At 36.6% G+C, this 14,082-nt stretch overlaps 1 protein-coding gene across 1 annotated transcript in view; it reads right to left on the bottom strand.

Moving 5' to 3' along the window:
• Nucleotides 1–2,417: 2,417 nt before the first annotated feature.
• Nucleotides 2,418–14,082, bottom strand: part of LOC125451792 (N-acetyltransferase ESCO1-like) — a 48,635-nt gene continuing 36,970 nt past the window's right edge. The window contains exons 8-10 of the mRNA XM_048529373.2: nt 12,427–12,570; nt 11,737–11,921; nt 2,418–8,391 (exon numbers count right to left, since the gene is read on the bottom strand). Of these exons, the coding sequence (XP_048385330.1) occupies nt 8,259–8,391; nt 11,737–11,921; nt 12,427–12,570 (462 nt within the window). The 3' untranslated portion in view covers nt 2,418–8,258. The remainder of the gene's footprint in view (nt 8,392–11,736; nt 11,922–12,426; nt 12,571–14,082) is intronic.

The following is a 14,082-nucleotide window of genomic DNA, read 5'->3' on the forward strand; positions in this document are numbered from 1 at the left end:
AATGCTACATAATGCAAAATGCAAATTTATCCACTTTGGAAGGGAAAATAGGGAAACAATATTTTTTAAAATGGCAAGACTGGGAAATGTCTTTACAGGAATTGGGAGTGTCTGCCTACATGAAAGACAGAAAGGTAAGATGTTGATACAGCAAGAAATTCAAAACACAAATTGTTAGTTTGTTTCAAGTACTGAAGTAAAAATGTTTGACCAAAATTATTTATGGCCTTGGTCAGAGTGCACCTCAAGAACGATACGCTGTTTAAGTCACCTTAGCCAAATTAGGAATAGGTCTGGCTAAGGAAAAAAAGTAGCAAAATCCACTTGATTATTCCTGGGTTGAGGGGATTTTTGTTTGAGGAAAGTTGAGCCAACAATAACTTATATTCTTTAGAGTTTTGTAAACTGAGAAGTGATCACTTTGAAACATGTTAAGGTTGTGATCTTAATTTCAAGAGAGGTCAGCCATTTAGGACTGAGATGAAAAAGTTTCCTTCACTCAAAGATTCATGGATATTTGCAATTCCTGTAGCCTTGAGAGCTGTATATGTTCAGTCAACATAAATTTTTTGGTCACTTAAAGGACTGAAAAGGATATGGGGATAGTGCAGGAAGGCAGAGTCTACTTCCCTTTATTTTTAATCTCATGAATGCTTACTAAGTATGCTGGAGTATTGTCAAAAGCATCAAGTAATTTCAAAATTTAAATGCTTTTAATATTGAAGTTTCAGATCAATTTAGCTTTTTTGTAGTTTATGCTGTCCCAATCATTGCATATCTTGATGGTTAATTTAAATAAAAAGGAACAGACCTTACTATTTTTAGGACAAATTGAATGAAATTAAAGCAACATGCCTATCACAAATAGATTATCAGTGCAGAATGCAGCATATTCAGCATTATTAATTGTTCAGAAATCCCAAAAACATCTTCTAATGGTTAGGAATTCCTCTTGGTGGTATGTCGAATATCCCACACTTAGCCAGATATATCTACTTCTTTCTTAATCTTTGGTACTATTTCATGTAAATAAGCATAAACTAAAAATTTATTTTAATGTAAAAGATTTAGATTTCTGTTGGTAGACCACTGATGAACTTGTTGGACATGGCAGGACAATTCTAAAATGTGCCATTTTCAGAGACTAGGAAAAGTTTCCTTAAGTTGTTAATTGCAACTTTATTTTCACATTGACATTTTTGACTATTATGCCGCAGAAGGAATCTTGTTATATTCTCTACAGCTTTTGTTTGAATGCTGAAGCCTGAAAAAAATAACATTAATAGGGTAACCTCTGGCAGAGGGCAATCAATCAATAAATTATCAAACCAATCACACTCACTGATCTGGAGAAACAGATATGACTACACCATCCCTCCCCACATATTCCTAATATGTTTATATATTCAAAGTTTAAAGAGCAGCATAGTGGCTTAATGGTTAACACTCACAGCACCAGAGTCCTAGGTTTGATTCCAGTTTTGGGTGACTATGTACAGTTTGCATGTTCTTCCTGTGTCTGTCAGGGTTTCCTCCACTTTCTTCCCACAGATGTGCAAATTAGGTGGCTTGGCCATGCTAAATTACCCAATGTCCAGGGATGTGTAGGCTAGGTGGGATAGCAATGGTAAATGCAGAGATACAGGGGTCTGGGAATGCTGTTTGGAAGGTTGGTGCAGACTCAAAATAGGCTGAATGACTTCTTTGGCACTGTAGGGAATTGTATGTTTCTAAAGTCATTATTTTTTATTTGGAAGTTTCTTGAATTTGGATATTCAGTAGCAGCTGGGATACTACTAAAGTTCTGAAAATTGATTTTAAAAACAATGCAACCAAGCAGATTTTTAGAGATAGCTTCAAACATTTGCCATGATGTTAGAATTCAGGACTATTCTGTTTGTCAATCAAATTACACAACAGCTTTGGGGTGGGAGAGTACAGCACCTTCGTTATTTCAAATTTTAATCCAAATAAGATAAACTGACTGAAGCAAGTAACCTTTGTATGTTCACTTTGTGAAATAAACAGGTAACAATTTGGATCAGACTTTCAGTTTTACAAAATTATTGTTTTGTGTCAGCTTTCAAAGACAGATATTTAATTACATTTTTAAAAGTTGAATTGTGAGCAAGCACCTATACATTGTTTCTTTGCTGTTGCTGGGTAAAAATCATAACATTTCCTCTTTTACAGCATTGTGGGTATGCCTACACTATGTAGACTACAGCGGTTTACCTTTACAAAGGCAGTGATGGACCACATTTGCTGATTTAGCCTTTCAGGCCCACGTCCTGAGAGAGAATAAATGAAAATGATGTGGAGGTGCTGGACAAAGTAAAAAAAAACACGACACCAGGTTATAATCCAACAGGTTTATTTGAAAACACAAGCTTTCAGATTCTCTGCTCTAAGGTGCAACCTAGCTGGTTTCTATAGGCTCCATTTCTCCTATTACAAGTTCCAAAGCCTAGAAATCTAAAGTCTACTTCTCTGCAACAATCCACTTATTTCTGTATTCATTAATTCTTGGTGCTGGGGGTCATCTGGATGAAACAAAAAAGTGGTAGAGCTTCTGTTTATTAATCCTAAAAATTTAAAATCTGCCTGAAGGACCTCATTCCCTCTTTCTACCTTTTATCATTGGTACCAATATGGACACCACCTCTCACTGTTCATTCTTCTCGCCTCAGAATGCTCTGAAACCATTCAGTGATAGTTCCAGGACTGTGCCCATCAGGACTACGTCTACAAACACTGAACCACCTGTCTGTTTCAATAATTATCAAGTTCTCCATTCCTATTGTTTTTCTGGTCTACCTCCTGCCCTGCCGTAAACTGAGCCATCACTGATACTGCAGCCTTGCTTGTACTACCAAAGAGGAATCATCACCCACTTCAGTATGCAAGCCTTTAAAAATATACAGGTGATTCCTTGGGGTGGTTGTAATCAATGTCTGAGTGCCACTCCATTCTTTGCTTGTTATGAGGAATCACAGGTTTCTGGCCCAGACTTTTCAACCAGTCGTCTTAAGAAATGCTGAACGTTTTTCTTCTGCTCCATTGCAAGAGGATCATTTTTGGTGATCAAGCCACACAATCTTTGCAGTACTAAAGCTCAAAAGTATGTTGACAAGCTAAGTATGTGCGTTGGCAAGAACAGCAGAACAGTGACAAACAGGTGAGGAAGGAGGGCTGCAAGTGGTCAAGGGATCCTAGCTGCAGATTTGAGATGGTAGGGTGCATGAAGTGGTGGTGCTGGACACAAGGTGGATGGGGTCAGGAGTATCAGGATGTGGGGAGTTGAACGGTCAATGGTGAGTCAGGGTGGAAGAAAGGGAGGTCAGTTTTACAGTTTTATCCCTAAAAGTTTTCCTCATTATGCAGATAGAACCATAATACATCTCTATTTTAACTCAAAGTGTGACTCGAGACCACCACACTGCTGTTGTGCCCTTCCGTAATTAGTAACGGGCAGTAAGTGCTGGCCTAACCAGTGACGTGTAAATCCCACCAATAAATAAAACTTACATCAGTACCTCGTCTTAATGGCTGTTTGAGTGCAAATGATATGAGAGATTGGTAGCCACTACTTACCTGACTGTACTCACCTTGCTGCCCTTACTTTCCTCCTTATCCATTATTTACCTCAGGGACTGTGTTACAGTGCAGAAGATCAATATTCAATCCTGGCAGACTGTCTGTTTCTATCTCTTCAGCCGAAAGAAAGCAAGCCCGAGGCTCAATATCAGGGTCACCATCAGCCTCACTAGGCAGACATCAAGACTGATCCCAAATAAAAATGGTTACAACTAAATTTCCAGAATAAGTGAGACGTCACTTAAATTAATTAAGCAAAGGAAACAAGATGGTCCATAATCATTTTAACTTGTCAATCTCTTACACTTAATGTAATTTCGCTCACTGGTTATTTGGTCAACCAGTACAAACTCAAAATCTCAACCAAGAAAGAATGCACCACTTTATTAAGTAACTGATTTGCATTCATAACTACTTTACATTTACAGCCCCATGGTTTGGTCTTCCTCAAATTTTAGGCTCTCTCTATGACTAGCCTATCAAATATTTTCACAGCCTTAAACACCTTATTAGGTCAGTCCTTGGTTTGCACTTTTTACACCACCTCTATACTGTTTTTATAATTAGAACCTAAAAACTCTAATGGAATAATTTCATCACAGAGTTCCACATGATTACTCATGTCAACTGTTCATCTATAATTCAAAAAGAAAAGTGCATTCAAATTAGGATTTGCCCAAGTCAAGGTCACAACATGACAACAGTGGACGTTGGTTCCATTGAAACATAACACCACAGCATAATTTGAATATATAAAAGTCACAGATTTAAATTAGGAACATGGGATTAATTCAAATTACAGAACTTACTTGCATTTTATGACAACACCATGTTATCAAAACCAACACTGGTGATGTACAGTCATATTCATCATAGAATTAGTTAATAGGACCTGTTCAAGCAATGTGGAAACATACTCAGCAAAGACGAGGGGTTGTGGTGGCAGGTTGGTAGCAGAGTAGGAGGTGAAAGGAAAAATGAATCAAGTAGTCAATCAAAAGTCACCTAAGGCTACAGCACTGTTTCACTGAAGCAATGATCACAAATCCAGAGACACTAGGCAGAGCTTATGCCAACCAAACAGCCCATAACAAGTTGGTTTCCAGAAATTCAAAAGGAACCCACAACTGAGATTTTGTCATGTCCTGCAGTTATCAGGGTGGGGTGTGTTTAGGCACTTGATTTCTGAATAGACTCTGAGAACTCTACTGGGTTACCTGGCCCATAGGGAACCTGGCAGCAACATTTAAAATTTCAAAACACAAACGACAACAATACTCCTGACTTCATTACTGTGTTTCAAGTCACAACTCACCCCTGGATCGAGTTGGTCACATGCCCACCTTTCAACTTCAGTGAAAGTCTGGAATAAGTTAGAGATTTGAGACTTCAACCAAGCCTGCCAAAACTTGACCCAATTAATCCCGCCACTTTTATAAAATTCAGTCTGATAAGGAGACATCCAAACACAAAAAGGTAGAAATCTAACAAGTAGTATTTTTAGTTAGACCTACTCCAGGAGTTTATTAAACTATATTAAATTTACTGGCTTGCACAATTTACCAGAAATAATTCACCTAACGAGCACTTTAGCCCTCCAACAAATCAGATTTATTGTATTCGCAAAGTCATTTATAAATTAAACTCAGAACATTTTCCTACTTACAAAGTATTTAAAGTGGAACAAAATACACGCAGCATCATGTATCTTCCAATGGGATGCATTGTAATTGTCATTTCTTTTAAGAAAAACACAGAACAGGCATGTGACTAAACCACAAGATAAAGTTGACCAAGATAACAATGCTCAAGCATGGTATCAGCTACAACTTGTAGGGAGGGGTCTGTATTTTTACACTCAAATTATTAAACAATGTGCAGTAACCTTCAAGATTAGTTCCATAAAAGACAATATAAAATTAACGTATTCACTAAAAAAAGTTTACTTTTTCAAACATTGTTAGTATTCAGTTGTACACAGTGTCTTAAAACCATAGATTTCCAAGTTACCCGTTTAAGCAATTGCTTAAATGCAAATATCGCTCATATGATTTGCTTTTAAATAGTTTCAGAATTAAAAGAAAAAAAAAGTCAGTCCAGAAAGTTAATTTCAACCCATCTGCATTTGGTCCATTTAATATCTAGTGCATATATATTACTAGGTTGAGTGTGATCATAACATTAACAATTTTAGCCTCCTCGCAGTCAAAACAGATCTAAACTGATAACGTACAATATTGTGGACAGATTCATTCCACATATGAATTGCAGAGGGTTATGTGATAACCTGTAAGCAATACTGATAATAGCATATGACCTTAGGCCACATGACATTCTGCAGCACTTAACTGTTTGTAAAAAAAAATTGTACCATTATGGTATAAACAGAAATACCACCCAGGGAGCAGTGGGATACTGAAAGGCATTAGATAATAAAAAGATGTCATCTAACTTGCCTTCAGCTTTAGAATTGCATCTTCAGGACTTTGGTAACCTTCTGCATCCCGCTGTTCCCAACTTGATAATTCTATACTTATTTACAAATCATTAGATTATACGAGGTAAACTTTAAACCATCCTGAACTTGGGCAACTGAAAACATAACTGGGTATATGATAGGTTCTAGAAATACATTTTGTAAATTACTGATAAAATTTTGGATTTCAGTAAATAGGATAAATAAGTATTTTTAGTAAAAACGAAGCCATATTAAAACCTTTCACATTAAAATGCTTCTTTAAATCCCAAGCATTCTGACATATATATTTCTAATTTGATCTTCAAACATTGTTAAAAATTAACCTTAACTATAGTTTAAACAATACTTTAATTTAAACATACCTAATCATCATAACCTGCAACAAAAATCATTTTAAGTTCAAGCAACACAAGAAAGTTTTCTTTTGTTTATCCAAATGACCCAGGTTAAGAAAAGTGTATAAATACGAACAGTCCAGGAGTCATTCATTCAATACCTTGGGATTTTACACATTATGGCTTAACTAGGGACCTCCAAAAGGATTACAGTGGTTCAATGAAATCTTGGCACAATCTGACTGTGGAGAAACATCCCAACTATCTGCCCTTGATGAATACATGTTAAATATTTGTAAGCTGTATAAAGCCCAGAAAGTTCAAAAATACAGACTGAAATTACAAATTAGATCTCGGATGTGGAGCATTTCAATTTTACCCTGAAGTTTATAGTCTGAAAACCATCACATGATCCAACTACAAATGTAATAGACAAGATGAAGACTAGATTACTTATATATTTTTAAAATTGTTGTTTAGGATTGTTTACTTCTGGTGAAACCATTCATCATTTTACCTAACAAATTTAAAAAGACCAGTTCTTCAGCCTTAGAGATAATGGGAACTGCAGATGCTGGAGAATTCCAAGATAATAAAATGTGAGGCTGGATGAACACAGCAGGCCAAGCAGCATCTCAGGAGCACAAAAGCTGACGTTTCGGGCCTAGACTTGCCTTCATATCTAATTGTTCTCTCCATCACAAATCAAAAACGTAGGCTCAACATTACAGATCAAAACTAAACAGTATGGAAGTGGTGCTCAGAAATGGAAGAGTCTTCTGTAAATTTTGCTGCAGTATTTATCACAGAGGTTGGTCATAGCCTTTCAACCTATTTGTTTTACAGAAATAGAGCTTGCTTACAGATCTTATTGTACTGAATTGCACTGGTTCTCCCTTCAGAGTTTCAAAATAAAGCCTTTAAAAGTTACTGTAGTTATCCAATAGAGAGTTAGACCAGTTGAAACCATTGCATTCAATCCCAAAGTGTGACCTACACTGAAAAAGGCACAATCAGATTTATATATGCTACTCTAAGTAGATTACACAAATCTTTTCAAAACCAGAGTCAAGACATGAATACAAGGTGCCCATTTTCTTTTAGCTTGGACACCCAATATTGCAGTGGTTTAACATCAATACTAAATGAGGTATTACATTTTGAACGATGACAACTGGATATTTCCAGAGCAAAACCAATAGCAAGATTTTAATAGTTTGATAAAATATGCAACTAATCAGATAACCTCAAAAGCAGAGTTTTTAGTGCAGCGGTCCAATATCCCTGAATCAAATTAGGGAAGTTCCAGTATCACCTTCCGCAATAAACCAGATATCAGACCACTCACTTCATTCTCCCATAGGAAAAACATTCAAATTTGATTGTTTGCTGTACAGTTATATACAAACTAAGGAAGTCATAGAACCGTTTAGAAACATCAACGCTAAATTGTCTCAGTTTTATAGCATATTTTATGTACATTGTATAACCAGTTTTCAACATTTTTACAGTTAATGATTTGCCTGCCTTACATAAAACATCCTAAAATCTGTAAACATTAATGAACTAAAAGGCATGCTTTTCTGGAAGAGTTAAACTATTTCAGTTTAAAAATAAAAAACAGAATTTCCAATGTTACTGCATCCATTCCAGTTTTCTAAAATATAAAAGCAACCTTTTGGTTGCAATCAGTCCTGAGTTCACAGTAATAAAAAGCAATACAGTTCCTTCAGTTTAGCTCCCAAAAACATTTGTGAAGAGTTTGCACACAATTATACCAATTGTTGAAGGCTGTATTAAGACATTGACACCAATAACTGCAAAGTCTCATATCAACCTGCGAGCGGTTAGCTGACAAAGTTGTATACAAGGAATCTGGGTGTTCCACAATACTGTGTTGCAAAGAGTTTGCCATCTGGAGTAGGATCTGAGAATGCAATCTCATCTTTACTCAAATACGACCCATATACAAAACTGCTCCTGGAAAAATAACAAATATTTTCTTTTAAGTACAATATCTTTGTCAGTAAAATAAAATGACAAACTGCTAAAGTCAGCCTTGAACATTTTTGGAGTCACTTTCACATACACTCTTCACTTATATAAATCTCTTTTCCTCTTGCTGTACAAAAGATGTTCCTGAGGTAATCAATGAATTGATTTCCATAACCTTACAGATATACCACAAAGCTGCATTTCAGAGTCAGTTTAACCAACTAAAAGAGAAAAAAATCCAAGCAAATTTTTTTTACAGAAATATAATTATCATTTACATAACATAACCAATTAGATGAATTCTTCACATTGCTTTACTGGAGAAGTTTGAAATTTAGAATAGAGGAAAAGAGGAGAAGAAAGAAAAGGATATGAACAAAGTTCTATTTAAAACAGGAGGAAAACAAAAAAGGCAAGAAAGTTGTGCATTTTGTGCTAAAATACACTATTGCAGTTTTCAAATATCTGGTCAGGATCCCTTAGGTCAGTAAAAAGTTACATCTGTGAAATTTTACAAGAAAAATTACAACCACAGACATTCAGAGTTTAAAAGGCAGACGTTTGGCTCACACAATCAAGGCAGCTATTTTCAGACTGTAACTAATTAATAGACAATTCTTTCAGCCAACAAGCATACTTTATTATAATTGCCAATAATAGTCAATTAATTAGGTGAATGTAGCTATATTCTCAGGTTTAGAACTGTGTGTATATGGTCAATGCATTTTTAAAACTACACAAAATCTTATTTACAAGTCTGCAGTATTTATTTAATTGGATACAAAATTTTATTTCTTTCAAATTGTTGGAACTCTTATGGGACTTCAGCTGCTGAATGTGCTCCCGTGGAGCTACTTAAGTCCCATTTCAGTTACTTTCTTAACCAACGTGATTTTCACTCTTTCGTGCATCTGCTAAACTTCAGTACCTAATATTTCACTAGCACAAGCTCTGATACATATATTCCATATTACAAAGACATTTTCTTACAGACAGTTGAATATTAGATTACTACTCTAGCTATGGCCTCCCTCAATTCTTTGTATTTGGAATCTACCAACTTTGAGGGAGAAATTCTCACCCTCGTATTTTGAAATCAATGCACTGGTGATCAGGTAATCAGCTAAAGGGAGAAAAGGCTAGATAATGCCTTACTGGAACGTAAGACCTCCAAATGCTTGAGTTTGCATGTTCTCCCAGTCTGTGTGGTTTCTTCAGAGGCTCCAGTTTCAACCCATAGTCTAAAAATGGGCAGGTTCGGTAAACTGGCCATGCTAAATTCCCCTTAGTTCCAGGGAAGTGCAGGTTAGGTGGTTTAGATATGGTAAAATGTTGGGTTGCAAGGACAGGGTGACGGGCTTGGTGACAGAGGTTCAGTGCCGACGTGATGGACCAAATGGCCTCTTTCTGCACTATAGGGATTCTATGATTGTATAAAAAGAAGTCGGCAGAATTAATGTGGGAGGAACTATTAATATGGCTACATCAACATGATACTGCGAAAATCATAATATGATTAGGTAGGATTAGGTCACGTTTTAAAAAAAGAGAAATTGTGTTTTACAAATCTGTTGGTTTCTCCTAAATTGGCAGATGTAGTAATATTTAGATTTTCAAAAATCATTTAAGTGCCACAATATTATTATACAAAATGGACCACAGGATTACAAGCAATATTTTAGTATGAATTGTGCATTGACTGATTAATGGAACGACAAGACAGGAGGAATATGCAATTATTTAAAGTTTAGTGGGGGGTGTGGTATGCTCTGTACTTAGGCCTAAGTCAATTACAAAATGCATTAATTACATGGATGAGTACATTGTATCCAAGTCTGCCATCGATCCAAGGTTTGGTGGGCAATGGACTATGAGAAGGATACAGAGACACGAATGGATTTAGACAGATTAAGTAAATAAGCAAGAACATGGAAGACCAAACTTGTAGGGAAGTAGGTGGTTATCCACATTGGAAAGAAAAATAAGAGCAAGTTTTTGTTTTAAAAAGAAAACATGAGAAACTGTGTTGTCATAGTATTCAGAGCAACCTGGAAAACCCACTGCAGACAGTATCACAGAAAAGTATACAGTGATCAATCATAAGACCGTAAGACCATAAGATGATTGAGGGTAAGCAGGCTACTGCTCCAACATTCAATGAGATTTTGGCTGATCCTATAATCATCGACTCCGCTTCTCTGCCTTTCCTCATAATCTGTCTATCTCAACCTCAAATATACTTAACAATCCAGCCTTAGCAAATGCTATGGCAGTCTTTATTACAAAGGGGGAATTACAGGCCAGCAAGCCTGCAATTATTAGAGGGAAGTTATTGGAGAAGATTCTTACAGATAGGATTTACGTGCATTCGGAAAAATATCGGCTTATTAGCAACAGGAAGCATGGCTTTGTGGGGAAGGTCACATCTCTCAAACTTGATTGAGTTTTTAGAGAAAGTGATAAAAGATGACTGATGAGAACAGAGTGGTAGATGTTGGCTGTATAGACTTTAGACAAGGTCGCTCATTGTAGGCTAATACAAAAGATAAAGTCACACAGAGAGCCGGTAAGATGAATGCAGAACTGACTTAGTCATAGAACACAGAGAAGTGGTGGAAGGATGTTTTTCAAACTGGAGATCTGTAACCAGTGGTGTTCGGCAGGGATCAGTGCTGGAACCCCTGTTTGTAATATATTTTATGTAGAGGACAATGTAGGTGGTCTGATTTTTGCAGATCATACAAAGAGCGGAGAACCAGCATATAGTGAGAAGGACTGCCAGAGGACACACAACCATGAAGTTAGGCTGGAGATTTGGGTGGAGTTTAATTCCGACAAATGCAAGCTGATGCATTTTGGGAGGCCCATACAGTAAATGGCTGAACCCTCAGCAGAAGGATCGAGATGTACAGGTCCACAGTTCCCCGAAAGTAGCAACACAAGTGGATAAAGGTGGATAAAGGCGGTCAAGAAAGCATATGACATATTTACCTTCATTAGTCTGGGCAAAAAATAAAAATTGGCAAGTCATGTTGCAGCAGTGTCAAACTTTAATGAGACCATATTTGGAATATTGTGTACAGATCCAGTTGCCTCACTACCAGAAGAATGTGGAGGCTTAGAATCGAAATAGTAACCAAGTTATTGCTTGGATTGGAGAGTACTAGCTTCGAGGAGAGATTAGACTTACTTGAATGTCAAAGGATGAGGGGTGACCGGATAGAAGTTTACAAAATTGACAGGCATGTATAGAAGGTTTATTGTGGATTGCAAACACAAATCTTTATCTTGAAAATCTAAAAACATACTATACAGGCAATTTTTTTTTACCTAAGGCAGTCAGTCATTCTTGTCGCAATTGCCTTCCGACGCATCATACTGAAGACCCATACCCTACTTATTCCACAGATTGCAGGCTCTGGATTAGTTGAACAACACCACGCTCGTTGGCGTTCAAGCATAATTGCATCATTTGATGATTGCTGAATGGCTTTATCTGCTATAACTCGAAAGCCCTGTAAAATTTACATGAGCAAAAAAGCGTTAATTTCCACAGTCTTAAGCAGAACAAATTTCTTTAATTGTCACTCTTTTATAGACATTCAGAGATAGCAAGAACTGCAGATGCTGAAGTGAGAGATAACAGTATGGAGCCGGAAGAATACTTCAGAGAAGCAGGCAAGTTGCAATTTCGGGTCAGGACCAGAAACGTCAACTTTCCTGTTCTTCTGATCCTGCCTGGCCTACTGTCTTCTTCCAGCTCCATACTATGAAAATTTACAATGCCAGTTTTAAGCTACTATATAAAGTGCTAATTAGAGGACTGGGATAAGGAAGGAAATTAAGAAAAATGCAGGATAAATAACTGTATTAGCCCACACTTATTCTGCTTTCTACTTTGCCGTTTACTAATTGGAATATCACTGTTTGCAGTAAGTGATTGTTAATAACTACATTCAAAATACAAATAGAATAGAAGTTTCTAAATTTATTTTTTTTACATGTTGAAAATGTACAAACCTGCTGTATGTGTTCTGCAATTAAACAGCCAACTACTTTCCGTTCATTAGAGATAAAAAGAAGTGTCTTTGTCCTGGAAGGACACTTCAGTTCTGCTGGCTGAAACCCAAGGTCATTATCAACAACTTCGCGAATCTCTTCAACCTGTGGTAAATACACTGGTCTCAATATTATGTTACTGAATTTAGGCTTTGATGATGTCCATGTTCTTGTAATACAAACAATCCTAAGCAAGTTTACACAGGTTGATCTTCGTTTGATATTCAAAAGTGTTTACACACACCTTGGGAGGTTCATAAAATCCTCAGGGGTGTGGATAAGGTGAATGGCAGGTGTCTTTTCCCTGGGATGAGGGATTTCAAAACTAGGTGACATCTTTTTAAGGTGAGAGCAGAAGATTTAAAAAAGATGAGGGGCTTTTTTTTTAAAATAAAAAGCAGAGTGGTTCATATATGGAATGAACTGCCAGATGAAGTGATGGATGTGGGTACAGTTATGTTTAAAAGACGTCATATAAATACATGACTAAGAAATGTTTGGAGCTATTTGGGTCAAGTGCAGATAGGTGGGACCAGTTTAGTTTGGGATTATGCCTGGCATGGACTAGTTGGACCGAAGGGTCTGTTTCCATACTGACTGTACCTTTAAAAAGTCAATGCTTTTAAGATCCATAAATAAAAGAATCACCTGAAAGTATGAAACCAGAAAGTGAGAAAATGATAAGAATACATAGACAGTCAGTTAACTCAAAAAAGTCTTAAACTGTAGTTTTTCATCAAAATATAGTTGCAGTATCTCAGACGGTGTACAGATTCCTTAACAAAACAAAGTCCTATTCTTTCAAAGTTCTATGGTTACTGATGTGAGCACACAGTAAAAATATATCCCAGATAACATTTCAATAAGCCTACTTTAAGATCCCATTTGCTCCATTTGGGGGATGCAAAAGACTGCATGGTAATGTTTTGTACAAAAGTATCAAAATTATGAAAACTGATTATTTGATCATTACCACGTTGTTGTTTATGGGAGTTTGCTTCTCCAATTCAGATGCTGCGATTCCTACATTATAAGTGTGATTTCATTGGTTTGAAGTGCTTTGGGATGGCCTGAAAGGCATCGTGTAAAAGTAATGCTGTCTTGCTTTACTTTTAAATACAAATTTTGGTTTACTACAGCAAAGTATTCCCACAGCATCTAATTGAAACTCATCAAATCAAACTTTGAACAATTATGTTGCTAAGCAATGTAAATAAACTTAATAGGAAATTGCACAAGTCACTCTGCTTTTGGAGCAAGGTGAAAGAGGAAAACCAGGAAATTACAGTCCAGTTAGCCGAACACGCATGGTATGAAATTGTTGGATCCTACAATCAAGGATGGAGTAACACAGCACCTTGAAAATTTCAGTTAATCAGAGACAGATATGGATTCATGACAGGTCACGCCTGACAAACCTCGCTGAGGATTTTGTAAGGGAGACTAAGGTAGAGGGACAGACGGATATCTATGGATGTTGTTTATTGAAACCTCCAGAAGGCAGTGAATAAAGTCTCACAAAAGAGACCATTAACCAAGACAGAAGCAGGTGGAATGAAGGGTAAATTATTGACATGACTGGTAAATTGGTTGACTGGCAGACAACAGAAATGGGGA

Source organism: Stegostoma tigrinum, chromosome 5, assembly GCF_030684315.1.
Source record: "Stegostoma tigrinum isolate sSteTig4 chromosome 5, sSteTig4.hap1, whole genome shotgun sequence".
Lineage (NCBI taxonomy): Eukaryota > Metazoa > Chordata > Chondrichthyes > Orectolobiformes > Stegostomatidae > Stegostoma > Stegostoma tigrinum.